Source organism: Manacus vitellinus, unplaced genomic scaffold, assembly GCF_001715985.3.
Source record: "Manacus vitellinus isolate BGI_N305 unplaced genomic scaffold, ASM171598v3 scaffold_8_pilon, whole genome shotgun sequence".
NCBI classification, from domain to species: Eukaryota; Metazoa; Chordata; class Aves; order Passeriformes; family Pipridae; genus Manacus; species Manacus vitellinus.
The window spans coordinates 26,462,133-26,482,130 of NW_021940864.1; the positions used below are offsets into that span (position 1 = coordinate 26,462,133).

At 37.4% G+C, this 19,998-nt stretch overlaps 1 protein-coding gene across 4 annotated transcripts in view; it reads right to left on the reverse strand.

Annotated features, from left to right (window-relative positions):
* Positions 1-4,961: 4,961 nt before the first annotated feature.
* MTR (5-methyltetrahydrofolate-homocysteine methyltransferase) overlaps positions 4,962-19,998 on the reverse strand; it is a 44,992-nt gene continuing 29,955 nt past the window's right edge. For all 4 annotated transcript variants that reach the window (XM_008920158.2, XM_029965044.1, XM_018085211.1 and 1 more), the window contains 11 exons: positions 19,270-19,337; positions 18,293-18,413; positions 15,168-15,249; positions 14,279-14,377; positions 13,460-13,535; positions 12,105-12,260; positions 11,604-11,800; positions 8,156-8,356; positions 7,296-7,488; positions 6,460-6,572; positions 4,962-6,327 (listed from right to left, as the gene is read on the reverse strand). In XM_008920158.2, coding sequence (XP_008918406.1) covers positions 6,235-6,327; positions 6,460-6,572; positions 7,296-7,488; positions 8,156-8,356; positions 11,604-11,800; positions 12,105-12,260; positions 13,460-13,535; positions 14,279-14,377; positions 15,168-15,249; positions 18,293-18,413; positions 19,270-19,337 — 1,399 coding nt within the window. In that variant the 3' untranslated portion in view covers positions 4,962-6,234. The remainder of the gene's footprint in view (positions 6,328-6,459; positions 6,573-7,295; positions 7,489-8,155; positions 8,357-11,603; positions 11,801-12,104; positions 12,261-13,459; positions 13,536-14,278; positions 14,378-15,167; positions 15,250-18,292; positions 18,414-19,269; positions 19,338-19,998) is intronic.

A 19,998-nucleotide genomic window follows, 5' to 3' on the forward strand; every position in this document is an offset into this window, starting at 1 on the left:
TTAGAAAAAAGTAAAAGTAAAAAAAAGGCAAGTGCTTGCATTTATTTCCTAAATAAAGCACATAAACGAGGTCACGTTTTTGTAAGTAGCAAACTTCTTGACTACTGAGATTGGTCTGCAAACCCTTGACCACATAAGTAAATTTGTTAGATCAGGTGTTGATAATAAAATCTGATCTTATGGGCCTTAGAAAAACAATGTGTTTATTTGCTCTATAATAGTATTCTAAAGCCATCTATTTGGTTACAGAAAGGTTTATGAAAGCCAGAATTATAACGGCAGATAGTGTGAAGCCATTAATTATAAATGCCCGATTAAGCAAAGAGGACCTTATGCAGTAATTAGCAAAGCATGAGATCTCACAAGTAGCCATTTCCTGAAATAAAAGCAGCTGAGTACAGACAAGATTGAGACAGCAGTTGAACACGCGCCCTGACCAGGCAGCAGTACATGTTGTACTGATGCATCTCAAAAGAACAGTTTGCTAAATAAGTCTTTTGGCCGAACGGCGCAGCTTTTTATCTCCCTTACTTGCCGTCCCACTCCTGCCCTAATCAACAGAAAGATACAGACGTATTTGTTCTCACAAGGTCGTAGCAGGAACAGAAGTGTGTAAGGAATCCACCAACCACAGAGAACTGACACCTTTTTAGACCTCATATTTGCACTCCACTTCTGAACCTCAACCTAGATTTCCAATTGATGGCCAGATTAAAAGAAATAAAGTTGTCCACTTCCTGGGAAGAGGCCATTTGGCAAGAATGTTGCTGAAATTCAACAAAACCCCAAAATAATAGGTATTTTTAATTAAAAAAAACAAACAACATGCAGCACTCACAGGCCAGTAGAGAACTCTGAGTCACATCTCCACATCTGTATTGTGAAGCTGGAGGAGGAGAAACAAGTACGGTCCAAGTATATGAAAGAGTAAAGCAAGAACAAAATATCTAATGGAAGTTGCACTCCCATATACAGGAAAAATTGATCTTTTAAACACCTTGAGTAAGGAAAAAAAAATCCATTACACCTACACACCTAGAGCTATTTTATCTACTAGACTGAAGTAATTCTTAGGTCAAAATTGCACTGACACCTATGTGCAGATACAGAGCTGATGCAAAGTTTGAACATCTTTGATAATCATGGAAACAACAGGATGTTTTATTTTCATTTATCACAATATTTTGCCAGAGTCAGGGAACACCAGTGTCACTGAAAATTCTGTCAGAAACTATAATCTAAGTAATGAATCCAACAACTCCAAAGAGAAGGAGGGGGTGTCATGGCATGGGATGTCCTTTTCTCAACAGCTTGTTACTTAACCCTAGAACAAGTTTACAACCTAATTATTATTTCTTTCACCTTCTACCACTCCTAAACTTGCAAATATAACTCATCAATCCCAAGCATGCATTAGATTAATGAAAGCTCCTTAAAAATTTTTCTTAAATTGCATTTCTTATACTCTGATGGTATACATAAGGTTAAGGTTTTTATTTTCATTTACCGCAATACTAATATTGAGAATATCTGGGTTTTTTTAAGAGATGCATGTTTGTCATACCTGTTAGTTATTTAGTGATTAAGTTTTCAACTACCTAAAGAATTTTAAAAGCATTTGTTATAACAGCAAGGCACAAATTCCCTACTTCATCTTAGCAATTCATACCATTAACATACCTCAGTTGAAAATTACATTAGTTTTATTAGCTTATTATTAAGTGGGCTTAAAACAATACACTGATAAAGGATTAAATTAATACACATTTTGGTTTTGCTATCTATGTGAAAACCACTCCATAACTAAAGAGGTAGTTAACATAGAGGGAATTGTTTAATGCCTCTCGTGGCCTTCTTCTTAGTTGTTTAGGAATGATTAACATACACAGTACAAGGCTCCTATAGTCTGAGCTATGAACAGCATTTATTATTAATATTTCCCAACACTTGCTAGGCAAAAATTCCTCTTTCTGGAACAGTTAACTGGTTCAGACTGTTGCCTTAAGAGACCACAGAAAACAGGACTCCGAGCCAACTCAGTGTATAAGATAAGATAAAGAGGGTAGGTCCTTTAATTTCAGGCCTGAGGCCCACAGGAATACATATAACGTGCCTCCCATGTCCACGGGGTTCTACAATTTAAGGTGTTAACCCATCCAATCCCAGATTTATCCACCCCCCAGCACCTCCCCCTGGCACACCCCTCTGGAAATTAAGGCAGGGGGCTCTGGGACCCCCTCTTCCTCAATCTCCTCTTCATCACAGCACGTACAGTCCTTGGAAGCCCTTCAAAGTTCCGGGCTTGAAGGTCGCTTTGCCTGTGTGATATCTTGTTGTCCAGGCAAGGGTGCAGATGTTCTCAAACAGAATGAAGGGAGGGAAGTCTAAACAAGCTAACAGAATTAACGGAATTTTGAGGGAGTGATATGGAATGGGGTAACAATGTTGGGAAAATGTGTAAACTACTGTGCTAAAGGGTGAGGGATATAATACAGCTACTTTAAAATCTACATTCACTACATAACTACTTCTAAAGTCTATAAAAATTTAAAAAGAAACAAAAACTCTAAGGAAACAACACTTTAGAAGAAACTTATTTCAAACCTTCTACAATTCCATTTTGGCAGAACCTACAAAGGAGCCTGACGTGCAGCTAAGGGGCATTGCTGGAGGGAAAAGGAGGAAGAAGATGCCAATTTGATAGGGAGGTGGGGTAGAAAAGACCATGAGCTAAGAGCTAAGATGGGGTAAGCTTGAGTTTCCACGCTCCTTCCACTCACTTCATGCTCTTTCTGTAGAAAGGAATGGCAGAGCCAACCACCTTGCCTCAAGATCGCTCCTCATTAGCCTTATCAGGAGCTGTAGGCACAGGACACATTGGTGGCTAGGGCACTGAGAAGAAAAGGAAGCCTTTCATTTCATAGTTGTCATGGTAGCTTCAGGCCAGCAAGGATAATTACAGCTTGCTTTTGCCATTCTGGCTGAAAATGAATCACAAACCCAAGACACCAAGTTTGGTAATCTCTGCTGAGTTCTACTTTGTACAGCTATTTATATCAGGCATGTGGCATGGTCAGAAACCTCAGGATATTCAGACATGGTGGTATTATTAGAACAAACATGGAGGAGAACTCCATTGTTTTTTCAGTTCTGCCTTTAGCTGGACAGTTTACAAACGCTGTGGGAAAGCAGGATCGACATGTTTGCGTTCTGTTCACAGTGCACCTTCACTGGCACCTACAGAAGCCTGACAATCAAATCAAACAACTTTGTAGTGGGGCTGAACAGGCTTTGCCATGACAAGGCTATGATAAATTGAGGGCACAGGAATTCATTTCTCCAGTGACTGAGAACACATGCTGTTTCTGTATGGAACCACCCTCCTAAACTAATTAATTAAGTTATTTCTTTTCTTGCTCTTCAAACTCTTTTAAGACACTGAATCCACTTTTCGAAGGCACACTCAGGTAAATCAGCCCAATATTTCAAAGGCAATTTCATGAACCCCAGCCACAGTTACTAGTAAACAAACCCCTTTCTAAAAGGCAAGGCCCTCAAAGGGCCTATTCCCTCATTTTCTGGACATCACTCGTTTTCAGAAGCAAAAATTCACTGAAAGGGTGTACTGAGGTTTATGTTAATGAGCAAAAAAGCAGAAGATTCACAAAAAATGCTCAAATATTTGCATAAAAAATAAATGTAAGGTTTGGGAAATTTTCCTGAGGAATGGCATGACCTTGGTAGCACCCTCACCTAAAAATAAACTGCACTAGAATCTTCCCAGGAGTAACAGCAGCACTGAAACAGACCTGATAATGAAGGGGCAGGCTTAGGGATAGTATTCCCTGACAGTCATAAAATATGTGCCTCAAAACTTAATCTCTGGGCTGCTGGCCTGACTTACAAGAAAAAAATCAGTAACCAAAGTAAATTACTCTCAAGAACTACACCAAAGTTGTTTACAAAGCATTCTAAATTTTTCATAATTTCTTACATCTTGGATTCTTCTTAGTAGTACTTAGAAAAGTACTGCAAAAAATATTTAATGCATTCTAAAACTGTCAAGTAGTCTTACCTGGTACAACTAGGAGACCCTTTTCCTTCACAATTTATCTTTGTTCTGGAGAGAATGAAAACTTGTCTTATCCAAAGTGTCAATTGACAATTTAAAAAACCAAAGTTTTAAAGAAAATGTGTTTGGTAAAAACATTTGCATAATAACAATAAGTAATTCTTCCAAACAGATTCTCCCAATGACAAGTTTTGTAGGCAAAGATGAAGATTTTTCTCAGTGTATGATGCCATCTGTGAAGGGCACACCATTTGAAACCCTCTGCTTGTATGCAAGGTAACACCACCACTGTTAGACAGCGGGACATCTACAGCTCTGTCACTCTGATGCTGCTAAAGCTGTACTCACTGTCTGCCACTGATTTCAGGAAAATAAATCAATAAACAAACAAAACTGTGCAAGTCAAACTTTGACCCCATTCACACAATCAAATTTACAAACTAATATGGCACTCTGCTTCCAAATGTAAGAACATGGAAGAGTGCTGGAGAGGAGAGCATTAAATTGATTTACAAATGTGCAAGGACCAAAAACAAAGCAAAGAGGATTTCAATTTTCGCAAGCTATGTGTTTCAGGAACAAAGTCTCCTTTATATTAAGAATGTTTTACTGTATTTTTGGCAATCTAAATGAGTGTTCTACCATCCCCACAACAAGAATCAGCTGATCAACTAGGACATGTCTCAAGTCCCTTGACATGGATTGGGGGGAGGGTGGGAATCCATATAGAAATTAGTTTTGTAAGTCATTAAAGGATGAGCCATTCTAAAACATTCAGTTAAGAACACACTTATGCAACTACTTTACCCCCCCTCCCCAAAAAAGCAGCCCTTATAATTTCAGGTTCATAGTACAATGTGCATATTCATTTTGACATTATCTGTTTAGGTTATTGTGCACATTTTATTGTTGGCATTTAAAGGATTCTAATGAGATAACACCACTGACAGCTTAACCTTTATTAAACTGTTGATACAAGATGATTCTTTTAGCATAAAGTCAGATGAAGACATTACAAAAATTATATAGCTATTCATAGATTGCAATAAACTATTAAAAAGAACATTCTCTTTACAAGATTGGTCTTTTATTTACAATTAGAGACCAGAAAAAATGAGGGGTTTCTTTCACAATATTTTACTAAATTAGCATTTAAATAATACTTGAGGCACTTTTCAGAGATTATTAAAAGCTATGAACAATTAGATCACTGAGAGTTGAATCTGAAGAATATGTCTCTGATATTAACTGTTACATATGACAGTATTACTACTAGTTGCTTTTAAAATCCAGGTATCTGGAAGGTTAAAGAGTTTGTAAAACACTGAAGTCAGCTCCAAGCTTTCTGTCTGTCTACAGTAACAAGTATGCTTCTCATATTTTTCCCATACAAATGATTGTTCATGTATGAATTAAGCCTCACAACATAACTCGAAGGTAGGAAGCACCAGTACCTTTTATGCGGAGTAGAAACAGATTGTGACTTGCTGAAAGGAAGGGGAAGCATGAAGCAGACAACTCCATGGCCTCAGTCATCCCATTTCACAATACAGCACCTCTGATATTGATCCAGCACACTGTATTATTCTAAACACCATCGAGAACAACCTATGTTCCCAATCACAAGACCTAAACACGGAGCAGACAGATTTTAAAAAAGGAGATCTGTTGTACTTCAGTTGCTCCTCATCAGTCAGTATAAAACCTTTTGTGACTTTACAGAAAAATCACATCATATTTCTGTCCCTGGACTTGCCAAACACATTAAAATAACACAAGTCAAATTCTGTTCTACGTATATCCACAGCCAATGGGATAGAAATTCTTGCTTCTGATTTCTCCTTCTCCTGCGGACAGGAGAGCTTTGCATTTTCCACATTCCACCCTACACATAGCTTCTCTACTTTGTGCAAAAAAATAAAAATAAATAAAAGGATGCTGCTACAAGTGAGAGAGCTAAAATGCATTCATGGTCTCAAGCCAAGGGCACAGAGCAGATTTGATTTGAAATATTAAGTTCCTTGATCAAAAATTTAAAATAATCAGACAAGCTATTGGGATGGATGGATGGATGGATGGAAGAAAGCTGTTTTCAGTGGGAAGTCTTTTCTTGTTCCTTCTGGCAAATGGACCATCACAAAGAAAAAGTTCACCCACAAGTATCAGAGTTGTTCAGTATCATATCCCAAAATGGGTCCAAGCCATTTCTCCACTTCTGCAACCGACAATTTTTTTCTCAGTGCATAATCTTCAACCTGCAAAGAGACCACAAAACATGATGGAGATTTTGGAACTCTAGCTTTTAGTATTTACAAATTTTTTAAGACATCTGCTAATTAGATGTTTTTAAATGTTCTAACACTACTACAATGAACAGCGTAAGTTACCTGATCTTTACATATCTTTCCAACAGCAAAATATTTGGAATTGGGACTGGAAAAGTAGAGGCCAGAAACTGCAGAAGCAGGTACCATTGCTAGTGATTCTGTTAAACCAATTCCTGGAAAAGTGAATGAGAATCCTCTTATTCTTGAGAACAATTGAGAATAAGCACAAATTCAAAACCTTTTTTGTGTTGGACAGCTTCAAGCAAACTCAAAAAACCCAAGAAGGTTTCAGATGAATTAAAACAGAAACCATTTTCCATTTGTTAACTATTAAAAAAACCCACAGACCTTTAAATATACTGCAGACTTTCATTATGATTACTGTAAAGTAACTGTACAGTTTGAAGGAAAAAACCTGGGAGATTTTGGCAAGAGGTTTTGAAACACAGGAAGGTATTTTTGGAGCAGTGAAACATCTGACATGTAAAATATCAGAGGAAAACAAATGGAATTCATTCCTTTTTAAGAATTACCATTTCAAGGTTCCTGTGGACCAGGATACACACTGCTGAATTGGCTTTTTTTCCTGTTTATATCTGGAATGTCTTCTTGCAACCATAAGGATGCTAGAAATTTTCTCTGTGCAGCAGAACCCTGTTTGCATGTAATCTGCTACTTAGGGACACAACTCCTTCACCAACAGCACTGACAGTGTTTTTAAAATTCTTCCTTGAATGAGGCCAAATAAAAATGGCAATGAAAAGGGGAAGAGAGCAAATCCTAGAAGCATATCAGTATTTTATGTAGTTCTGCACCACCCAATTCACTGTATTTTTGGAATGTCAATCTTTCATTCACATAAAAACAGTTTAAGAATCTCAGTAAAGCAGAGTTACCTGTTGTTTCCTCAATGTTTGCAAGTTTCCACATGGTGAGTTTTTCTGTATGGTCAGGCTGGCTTGGATATCCAGGGGCAGGGCGAATTCCCTCATATTTAATTCTGCGTAGGTCAGAGAGATTGAGCTGCTCAGTACTACTGTAAGCCCAGAATTCCCTTCGAACCCTTTCATGGAGCTCCTCAGCAAATGCCTTGGAATAGAATGAAAAGATTTTTTTGTATTTTAGTTTGTACAGAATGATGCAATAGCTATTTAATACAAACAGTGTCTTAGAGACTTTCTTCCCCTTCCCATTTTAATTTTTAAGGGAGCTTTTAACATTGGTGAGAAATTTGACAGAATTAAAATTCACATGCAAAACTTATTTTGCTAACTCAAGTATTTTAGTTTCTTCTCTTATTGGTAGATCAGAGTTTTTTGATTGTCCTGCTTTAAAATCCTACATACTCAAAAGATGTGGACAAGTAACCTAAAAAGTAACTTCATTAACCTATGGTAGCGACATATCATTATAGTCACTAGGTCTTGACCATCTGTGTCTCATCCAGGTCTAGCTATGGAAGGCTACATCATTCTTGCATCCATGCTAGGATCAGATATAAGTATGCACTGCGGCTCTTTTTAGCAGAGGTCCTTTCCTCTAGCTGAAAGTGGGCAACAACTTTTCTGAACTGCTATTTTGCCAGCAACAGTTGCCCTTCAGGAAGAATTCCCACTTCAGTAAATATCTTTAGATGGCAACTAATTATGATTTCTGAAACTGTGCTGTAGCTTGAAATACACACCTAGAGCTAACCCCGCTTGCACTGCACTGAAGTGGCTGTAAGTTTGCTGAAAGTTGCAAGGAAACCTCATACCTCTGCCAACCGATCGCCGAGAGCCTTTACCATTATGATGTTGTATTCATCATCCTGTTTCCTAAATTCATTGCATAACTCATCTACACCAAAGCAGGCCACAGCAAACAGGCCTAAGTAGTCACGAATGCCAGAATCCATTGGTGCTATGAAGTCAGAGAGGCAGTAATATGGATCTGTGCAGGCAGAATCCTTTTCAGCCTAGGGTAACAAAATCAGTGCAATAAATCAGAACATTTAAAAATACATTATTAGTGCACTACTAAGCTAAAGACCAGTATTTTTAACACTAAAGGGCTTAAGGCATTTCTGACAAACACCTAACTAGTCTTTGAGCCACGGTGACTTTCCTGTAGTTAAATTAGAAGGAAACCACCTCTCTCAGAGCATGCTCAGACCACTGAAGAACAAAATGCCATAGAAGAGATGCTGCGCTGAACACACATATAGAGATATTTTATTTCTGTTTACAGCCAGTAAGTTTTTTCAGCTTATACTGTAGGTTCAATCTTTGTATTGGCCATTCACTTCAGAGCTGGACTTGATGATCCTTGTGGGTCCCTTCCAACTCAGAAGTTTCTGTGATACAAATTATTACAAAATAAGGAACACTCTTGTGCCAGCTGGGTAAGAGGAACAATAATTACTCTCTACCCCTCACAGATTCCACATTTGCTAGCAAAACTGATGGTTGATAAGCAAACTGGAAATTCTTCAGCAATTCCCTCTATAGAATGGCTGTGAGAGTTTATAAACACTCCTGGTTTCTCATGGTAAAAACTATGTGCTCAGTAATCCAGACAAAACTGTGCCCATGATGCAGACCTTACAGTAGTCACACATACAAACAAACAAAATTGATCTATCACTACTGAAAGGTTGAATTCTAAATGAAGTTCAAGTGGGTTTTATGCAAAGGAAAGTGGCCCAGAGGGAAAGGACCTGGGGGTGCTGGTCAACAGGAAGCTGAACGTGAGCCAGCAGTGTGCCCAGGTGGCCAAGAAGGCCAATGGCATTTTGGCCTTAGCAGGAACAGTGAGGCCAGCAGGACTAGGGAAGGGATTCTTCCCCTGTACTTGGCACTGGTGAGGCCACACTTCAAGTACTGTGTCCAATTCTGGGCCACTCACTTCCAGAAGATCATTGAGGTGCTGGAGCAAGTCCAGAGAAGGGCAAGGAAGCTGGTGAAGGTTGTGGAGCACAAGCCCTATGAGGAGCAGCTGAGGGAGCTGAGGTTGTTTAGCTGGGAAAAGAGGAGGCTCAGAGGAGACTTTATCGCTCTCTACAACCACCTGAAGGGAGGTTGTAGCCAGGTGGGAGTTGGCCTCTTCTCCCAGGCAACAACTGATGAGATGAGAGGGCACAGTCTTAAGCTGTGCCAGAGAAGGTTTAGGTTGGACATTAGGAAGAAAGCCTTCACAGAAAGGGCAATTAGACATTGGAATGGGCTGCCAGAGGAGGCAGTGGGGTCATCATTCCTGGAGGTGTTTAAGAAAAGACTGGATGTGGCACTGAGTGCTATGGTCTAGCTGACATGGTGGTATTGGGTCACAGGTTGGACCCAATGATCTCAGGGGTCTATTCCAACCCAACTGATTTTGTGATTCTGTGGAATAGGAAATATACTGCTCACTGGATCCTTTTCCAAAAATGGAAAAAAGGTAACAGAAAGAGGTGACTAAGCATCTAAAAAGAAATTTTGAATCATATCATGTGGAAACATGATTGCTATTTAAGAAGTGGCACAGATCTTGTAAATCTACCCAACTTAGAGAGAGAAAAGTTATTTCATGGCTATCACTTTATCACTTAGCTGAAGATTCCTATTCTATGACAATATTTTAACAATGCTTTCCACTCAATCCCAACTGCATCTTAAAAGCAAATAAAACACCTTCAACCCTGAAAAACAAAAAAAAATGGCCTGTTAACCCACTAGGTTAATACCATAAAGTACCATAAAATACCATAAATACCATAAAACCAAAGAAATATCCTTTTTCCACACAGATAAAATCTATGTTAATTTTGAGGTTCTTTTGTAATTATTAGAGTTAAGGAAAATATTAAATGGATCCCCAACTTTTAGATTTATCCTAACTGTGTCAATGTCATGAACTCAACTCTCTGTACTGAAAGGAAAATTTTATATAAGAAACAGAAGACAATTATTCGCTTCTACTTTGCTCTGGTGAAGACTCTGCTGAATTACTATATACATCAGACTGGAAGAGATGTAGCTAAAATATAGAGAGTCCAGAAGAGCAGTATGCACAATAGCACAGACTTTCATGGCCTTAACCTTTGAGAGAAGCCTGAATAACTGGGGATATATAAGATAAAAAAGACTAAGGAAAATAACAGTATTCCAATAATAAAACCCTTTACAAGAATATTATCAAACCAGATATTCTTCTTGAGAGAACCCTGGGAAAAGGCCAGGAAAAGTAACAGTAGTAAACATGATTTACATGGGATATCAAAATATTTAACTAGGCCATAAGGCTCTGGAACAGCCTTGCATGTGTGCTTGTTGAGAGCATTTTATATAAACATCTGCCATGGATTGTCACAATCCATCTCCATGCTACAGATAATCTGTTCCAGGGAACTGGAACAGAAGAACTTTAGTCATGTATTTCTTAGTACAGTCCTGCAATGTTGGCACATGATTGTCCTTACAGAATACGGTACTCCAGAAATTTAGGTAATCATTGAAATTTTTTTTCTGACCATGTTTGATGACTCTGAATATGTAAACTATGAAGAAGCCAAATCAGAAGACAAGGAAAAAAAAGGAGAAGCAGAATATCTTGAAAGTTCAATCTATCAAATTAAATGCAAATCTAGGTAAGTTTGATTCAAGCATGAATACTTAAAATAATGATTAGCTCAATCAGAATTAGCAGCCAACTAATTTTAAACTGCCCCTCCATGTGGTGAATTTTACATAAAAATTAAGACTATCAAAAACACTTATCTCCACTGAGCTTTATTTTCCAGGATTTTTTAATTCTAACTGGGTTTTAACCTTTAATACATTCAAGCGGAATTTTTCATCTAAAGCAGAATCCAGGGATATTAGAGAACTAAGGTTCATTAGGTTCTAATTTAGCAACACAAGATCCATGTAATGAAGTTATACAGCACATTGCTTTAGGATATCTTAAATATTAAAATTAAGATGGAAAATGCACATCATTTCTGAAAATATCCAACCTATAAAGCATTTTGTACAACTATTACAGTGCAAAACACTACAAATACTACAGTACAAATACCTGGATCACCACAAACAAGATCTTGTTATTACTGAAAGAAATGGCAAGACAACAGCTGCAGACAGATTACAATGCCCATTTTCTACAGATTTTAATAGAGCACTTCTATTACATTCTTGCAATGCAGTGGAAAAAAAATTCACTTAACAAATGTGCTGTCATTGTACCTGTTGCCTCAAGCCATAAAATTTTGCTATTGGTTCTGAAGATCCCACTGCCTCTTCCACAGCATATAAGTGGATATCATCCTGAACACTTCGAGCTGGCCAGAACCCGACCACACCTCTGGCTTGTAATTTCTTTTGATTAATCAATGTTTTCAGTAGATCTTGCGCATCGTTATAAACTCTCCTTGCTTCTTCACCTAGCCAAAAAAAATTTAAAAAAAAAATCCCTTTAGAAACAGTATGTTTTCACAACTGGCTAAATAGGTTTAAGAATTGTTGAAGATTGATTCACTTTCCACATAATTCTCTGATGACTGTAGTGATCTGTCAGCTACAGCAAATAGGGAGACTTCAGTGTGATTATGTCTATATAGCTGTAACAACATATATTTTAGGGGGGAAAAAAAAACAAATGCACAAAATGTTTCAGCCAGCATGTTTCAGACCTGGTGTGTGCAGGCTTGCTAGGATTCTTTACATGAAATAAATTTCAATACTCACCCACAGTTTTATCACTAAAAATCTTAGGAAAACTCCGGTTGGGATATTTTCCCCTAAGCTGCCAGACATCAAAGAAGGGCTTCCAGTCAATGTATTCTACCAGCCTCTTCAGGTCATAATCTTCAAAGACTTTTGTGCCGATGAATTTTGGTTTAACTGTAGGAATCAGAAGTACGATTTGACATGCTGAAAATAATTTAACATTGCTCTTATATGTGCTGCATAACTGATGCTCACCAGACTCCACCACTGCAAATGACCTCTTCCAAATTAATTGTCTTAGAATTCTCATTGTCATACTGTTCCCAAGTCATACCACACTCCACAGTTACAAAAAACATAAAAGGCATATAAAGTTGAAATAGAAAAACTAAGGCCTTTTGTTCTTTCACATAAATCAAGACTTATTAGCTGTTATACTTTGGAACTTACTTCAGTGGCCAGAATGTTGGCCAAGACAGAACACCGAAAAAAACCTACACAACTTACCAATACCTAACATATTTTATGAGCATATATACCTTTCATATTTACAAATCCCTACACAGAGACATGTTACATGCCATGATACTGCAGAATATTTCTGTAATTTTTTATGTAATTTCTAGGAACTTCTGCAGCCACCACACACCTGTTTAGATGCATCCACACAAGTGAAAACGCGAGATGGATATATGTGTGCAAAGCCACAAGCTTTTCACTTGTTTTCTCTGTGCTGTTCAATACTTTATAACACAACCTTTATCAAGATGACCTATTGAAAGTTAGCATCTTGTTGAGTCTTGCAAATGAAATGACAGAAAGCAGTGTTAATGTCACTGCAGGATGCAACTTCTTGTGGAATGCTGTTTACACTTCTAATCTTTAATTTCAAAGGAGAAAAAAATCAAAGCAACCCAGTACAAAAAACGATGGGGGAACGGTAGGAAAAAGTGTAAGGAGGAATTTCATGGAAATGCCATGTCACAACCTGTGTGCCACGTCACAACTATAGCACACCAAGTATGGTGTAGTAAGCTTTGCAATGTAATGAGCCAGGCAGACATTATTTTTCAAAGTGGTCGTTAGATTTTTCTTTGACTATATCATGTTATGCATAACTCATTGTTTTAGGATTTTCTTTCCAATTTTTTTGAAATTTAATTTTTAAATGAGCTGTGAAAAAATAAAGCAGAAACAATTACTCAAATTTATGCAAAACGATCTTTGCTGAGACAGACCCCAATTTACTCAAGCTGTTACACTGCTATATTCTGAAGTTTAATCAAGCATAATTTAATTAAAAATATATCTTAAATAAATACATTAAATAAAACAAAGGCACAGCAACAACAAACAACAACATATAAACTGACCCGGTTTATGGCCTGATAACCAGTCATTATGGAAACCTTTTCTTCTAGCTTGCTGTAGAGACAAGTATCTTCTTTCCTGTATAGACGTAAAGGTTAATTTCAGAAAGCCAGCCATCTTTCAGACACATAAACTGTAACTGTTGACTTCGTGGTAGAGTTCAAAATACTCTTCAGGATAAATGTGACAACCAATAATTTCAGTCCCAACAACTCCAAGTTCACAGGTGTAAAGTAAGATTACTCCACAACCATACCATTATTTTTTCCTGTATACTTCTAATAAACCTGGTCTACAAGATTTCTAGTTCCTCTGAACTACAACAGAGGTTCCTTCATTACTTCAAAATACACTAAAATACAGGTACAGCAAGATATTCTCCTATTGCTCAGATCCCTCACCTACACAAGACTAAGACATTAGGAAAGCATGTTTTAAAATACAGTGTGGCTCAGTACCAGCAAAAGCCACCAGTGCCATTTTCGTTATCCTGGCTGTAGCTTCCCATTTTCAGCTACTGCTCTAGGAGAGCACAAGTCTCCTGTAGGTTGACTGCCAGCTCCATGGAGGTGTCCTAGATACCATTGATTAGCCACTGATGACAATCAAGGATTTGCCAAACATGTTAGACTCATGCAGAATTTTCCCTTATAGGTTAGAAAATTTGATTTCATAAGCATTTCTGGAAGTTTTCAATCAATTCTACTGCAAGTTTTAAATGAGAACAAATACACCTGAAGTTCTTCATAAGGAGCTGAAACCAAGAGTAATGAGGCAAGTGCCAACCACTTCAAACGACGCTAAATCAATTACATTTGTACCTTGAGAGACTCATAATGTTCTTGTCTAATTTCTTCATATTCCTCTAATATTTCTTCAAAGAAATCATCCTTTACACTATTGTCTAAGAGCTGGGAGCACTGAAAAACCAGGAAAGAGAAAGCAGTAAGTACATACTGTAACATACTGTAATAAGGACAGAGTATGAATTTCAGACTAAGCAGTCTCTTTTGGACTCACTTCCAATTACAACTGGCAACACTAAATTAAGCCTTACAAATAATCTGCAAATGAGATTCAAACTATTCAAACTATCCATATTTGGAATATGAGTACTACTGAGAGCACTGCCCTACTTCACAGGTAGTATTAGCAGAGCCAAGTCTGGCTCTGAAAAGATGTGACAGGAAAATACTCAAAAACTTCAAAAACTAATAGTCACAGAAAAAACACGCTGCTTGGCCTACTTCTTACAAGTAAGTATTTGCCAGCTAAGACCACCCATTTCTCTGAAAGAGAATCCAGCCCAAAAAACTCCAGCAGCACGTTTCTCTTTACTAATGTTGCCATCTAACTAACTTCAGAAATATATCCAAATTAGAGAGAATAGCAGTTCATATCTAACTCTATTGCTCTTCACTATAAAATATCTCAAAACTACAGTCAAGGACTCAGAATTAATGTCACCCTCACTAAAGAAATGTGGCATTTAAATAAAAGTACCTAGTGACAATAACTGACATAAGTCAGGTGAGAGAACCACGTGGTAGCAAAAAAACAACTGAAGCAAGAGTAGTTCAGAAACTTGTCTCTGTCGTGCTTCTTCAATTTTCTGCTACAACATTAAGCCTTAGAGGAAGAATGAGAAGCTCAACAGAAAAACAGGGCATGTATTTTTGCATGGATGAAAAACTATAATTTAGAACTTACAACCACAACACTCTTGGATGCATCCAGGACATGAATTACAGGTGCGCTATATCGTGGGGCAATTTTAACAGCTGTGTGTGTTCTTCAATGAAAAAGAAAAAGAGTGAGCATTTCACAACTGACACAAAAAAACAACAAAACCAAAAAACCCAACAAAACCAAACAAAACCCCCAGTGAAATAAATCCTGACTTAATCATAGACTAGAACTTCAAAAGAAATTCATTTGTCCATCTGCTACACATGAATCATTAAACACAGATTTTAATAATAGGTACATAAACACTTTTTTTCAAAGAGTATCAGAACACTCCATAAATAACGTGCCAACTCACATTCCCTCACTGTCTTACCAGCTGAATGAAAATCAGCAACTCATTAGTTTGAGTCTCAGAAAATTTCAGTGACAATGTTCCAAACTAAGCCTACCAAGAACTAACAATTTTTTTAATCCTTTTTGCTCATCTTACATTTTTCCCTCCCACATGCTGGGTCTATAGATTAGCATTAACCTAATTCAGGGATGATTATTCCATTTCTGCAAGGCTCTACTTCAAAATTGGAGGCTCAAGTCCTCTACTCCCCTGAAGAAGGAATTCTGCCAGTGGTCAATAAATATTACAAACTTGCATCTTGAAGATACGGTGAACCTTGCATTATAACTATAGGAGCAATAAAGACAGGTAGTGATCCTACTTCTCCACTGTCTGTCAAATTATGAGACAATTTGCTAAAGCCATAAATATAGAACATAATAGGTCTGCTACATGTGCTGCTCTGATAAAGAAAGGAACGCTGCTAACAGCTTCTAGTGATGAGAGAACCTCTGCTCAGAGTCCTGCCAAAACTCTGCAAGCAAGTGTAGGAACAAAGACCTTATAGGTCAAAGCCCTGTTTGCTTTCTTGCATGCTAAGGTCAAACACCATTCTTTAAATAAGATCTAAATCTGATTCCAGGAAGCAACCTTCCACAGCTGAAATAAGATCTCCTTTTTCTTCAGGTGCTGTCAAATATTTAAAGCACTTGAACACAGAGGTTTACTGATGACTGTGCAACACAGCTGTGTAAACACTGTCCAGCACCTTCTGAATTTGCTGCTAGGATACACACTTCTGATCTTGGCAGCAATATGTTTTACAAAGATATTGTATCTTCTGTTCTGATAGAAACAGACAAAGGAAACAAAGAGGACATGGTCCTACAATGGCACTGTATCAACCACTACATACTAATTTTTATATTTTTTTAAAAAATAAACTTTACCACAGAGAGAATGTCACTATTATTTCTCAGCATCTGAATTTACCAAAGCAGCACAGTAAGAACGCAAACATCATCATTACTGTAAATTATGAAGAAACTCTATTGTACAGATTCTGGAGACAAAATCCATCCTCTCTCTCTTTCAAACTAACCTCACCTTACACCCTTCAAAATATTTATGGTCTCCTTATTCCAAATAACAACGTCTACTTTTCACAGAGAAAAAAAATTGTAGATGGTTCTTCATTAGCAACCTCTAACACATATACAACGTCTGAGAATGTACACATGAAGTTAAGCTTAAGACTGGGAAAGCAAAATTAAATATATATATTACGAATCCAGTCTTCCATATAGAATACCTTTACTTGACATATATTTTATAGACACTGTATTGTGTCTGGGCACATGCATAAGTGTATATTTATATGGATGGCCAGTCTTCACGAGCGAAGATTTGGGAAAGGTCATTAACCCTTCAAGCCTGCGCAGTAGATTTTTTAGGTGAGACACAGTGTATATTTATATACAGTTGACATAAATAAAATTACTGTTTATGTATTCAAAATTAAGTATATACTCTTCAGTAATTTCCATATTCAAGGATAAAACTAGTGCTACCTCGCTCTTAGCTACATTCATCTCTGTGAATAAATTCTACAAAATTGTTTGATGGTGGTTATTTGACATGGATTACAAGACCACAATGCCTCGTGTGAAAACACTGAAATGATCTGAAGAAAGGGCTCTCCTAAGACCTCCACCTAGAATAAAGCCTTCCCTTCACTCAACTCCTGCTTTTTTTTTTTTTTTTTTTTAAGGAAAAACCCTCCATGTTTGTTGTCAGTATCAAAGTCGTAGGAAGAGACTCACAGGGAGAAGGAGAAAAAGAATACAGTGAACCTTGCATTATAATTACAGGAACAATAAAGACTGGTAGTGAGCCTACTCTCCACCATCTGTCAGATTATGAGACAATTTGCTAAAGACAGAAATACAGAATAGGTCTGGCTACAATATGTGCTGCTCTGATAACAAAAGCAACACCACTACCAGCTACACAAAAAATGACCTCTGCAGTCTTCTGAGCTGTCACCTACTCAAGCACACTGCAACCTAAACGAGTCAGCAAAGCGTGACCCAAGGCCATTATACGTGCCCAAAACACATCTGTGGTAATGTTAAGACTAGGTGTCAGTGAGCTGTCAACACTGATCTTCAGGAAATCATAGTAACTCTATTATTTCATTTGAACAGACCTGAGAGAACAAGATATCAACAGAAAAGCTCAGCCTATCAAATGCAACATGCTAAGTATTTCAAAGCAAGCAGCTAGACTTTATCCCCTATAGGCCTGTTTGAACAGGACTGGAGACTCAGCCTAGTCATCAGCTTTCTAAACAACGATCCAGGAAAATACAGTAACTTCCTTAAAGATAATAGCTCCCTGATGTCAACATGATCATTTCTAGTCTCAAAATCCTGCATTTCTGGAATACTTTGATGAATCAAAGTAGAACATTCAAGCTGTTGGAAGAACAGAACTGTATTCACACGCGTATGTGCATGAACTTTTAGAGGAAATACAGTACTTCCACATACAATATACACTTGCAAAATACACACTTGTAAAAATTAAATGTTTAAGATGTCCATTATTTGTTATGTCCTGACTACATTTTACCTCTGTATTCTAGGATTTCTAAAACAAGAAGTAACTGTCAATCATAAGTAAATACATACCAGTATGTATGTTACAGAAAAATGGGGAAAGGGGTAAAAAAATGGCTGTAAATTTTCTTTTTCCCTACTTAACACTATTTTCACAGATATTGCCCATATTCCCAATTGAGATATCTTACTTAGAAGTAGTTGCTCCTCCAATCAGCAAAGGAATCTTTATTGCCAATCTCTCCATTTCCTTAGCGACAAAAATCATCTCATCCAAAGATGGGGTGATGAGACCAGACAGGCCAATTATATCTATTGCAAATTTACAAACACACATACACAAGGGGTTTAGCAAATCCACTCTAGAAAGACACAGAAATTATTACAGAAAGGTTTATTTCATACACCAGATAACTTCATGTGTCAGATAGAAAAAAATGAGATAAAAAGCAGGGTAGTCGTGAGCCTATAAGGAAGGTTTGACCCAATTAAAAAGTAAAAGCTTTCCAAGAATGACAATGATTCCAAATCCCCAGTTTAAGATATTTCCCAGTCTTCACAGCTGGTGAACATCTACTGCTCTGGTTTCAACAATAAATAAACGGTACTTTTGATAAGCAAGCTCCAAGCCTCAGAAGCTCAGCACTGAGGACCGAAATAAGACACAATAATTATAAGCTCTGCTCTTGGAAACACTTTCAAACTTCACCATCTATGTTCCACACAATTTATCTTTTCCAAGATGCAGTAGACTGTTTCAAAGCAACTGCAACTTGTTTCAGAAAGTTCGTTATTTATTACAACAATTCATTCTTGCTTTCACACTCACTGATCTGGCAAGCCAAATGCCAAGTTCTTTCACTGCTTTAAGACCCAACAAGGAGTTACCTAAACCATTTCAAGGCTCCATTTATCCATCTGTAAAACAAATACTAAAGAATCTCTCATGGAATTGTCCTTTTGATACAGGGTTTCAACTCCTCGGGCTAAGTTTCACAGAAGTGCCAAATGCTAAATAATTAATATTGTTAATGCAGCAGTTCTGATTTCTCTGAAGATAGTCTGACCAAATCATAGACAGCATAGGAATGCAATAAGCAGCAATAAAAAATGCAAGTGTGGTTTAAAAATCAAACAATTCAGAAGTACTAATGAAATCTCTCTATACCTGCTTTGTTCTCAACAGCAGCTCTCAATATCTTATCACATGGAGTCATGACTCCTAAATCAATAACTCTGTGAAAAGAAGTGAGATGACACACGATCCTTTAAATAATAAATAAAATATCTGCTAAAGGGCAAATACATTTCCCTTACCGTAAATAGCTGACCTAAAATTGAAGTTAAAATTGAGATTTTTGTTTGTTTCTCTTAAGACTACTTTTGGGAATTTTAATATAGGAAACATCTCTGGGTCGGGCAAAATTTTCAATAAGTCAGAGTTCCAGATGGCATAGTAGTTAAGAAAATTCAAGTGTAAGAGGCTTTTTTTTTAGTTAAATAAGTTTTTGTGGTTGCACTAAGTCTGGCTGAGATGAGTTAATTTTCTTCACAGCAGCTGGTATGGTGCTGTGTTTTAGATCTGTGACCAAAACAATACTGCTAACATTCTAAAATTTAACTACTGATGAACAGTACCCCAGCATCAAGGTCTTCTCTGTTTCTTACTCTAACCCTCCAAGGAATAGACTGTGAGTAGACACAACCAGACAGATGACCCAAACTAACCATAGAAATATTTCATGTCATATGATGTCAAGCTCAGAATAAAAAAGGAGAGTAAGGGGTTTAGCAGGGGTTAGCCATCTTTGACTCGGGAACTGGCTAGGCACCAGTGTACCCATGGGAGGTGCAAGGGGATTGCCTTAGCATCACTTGTTTTGTTTTTATTTTCTCT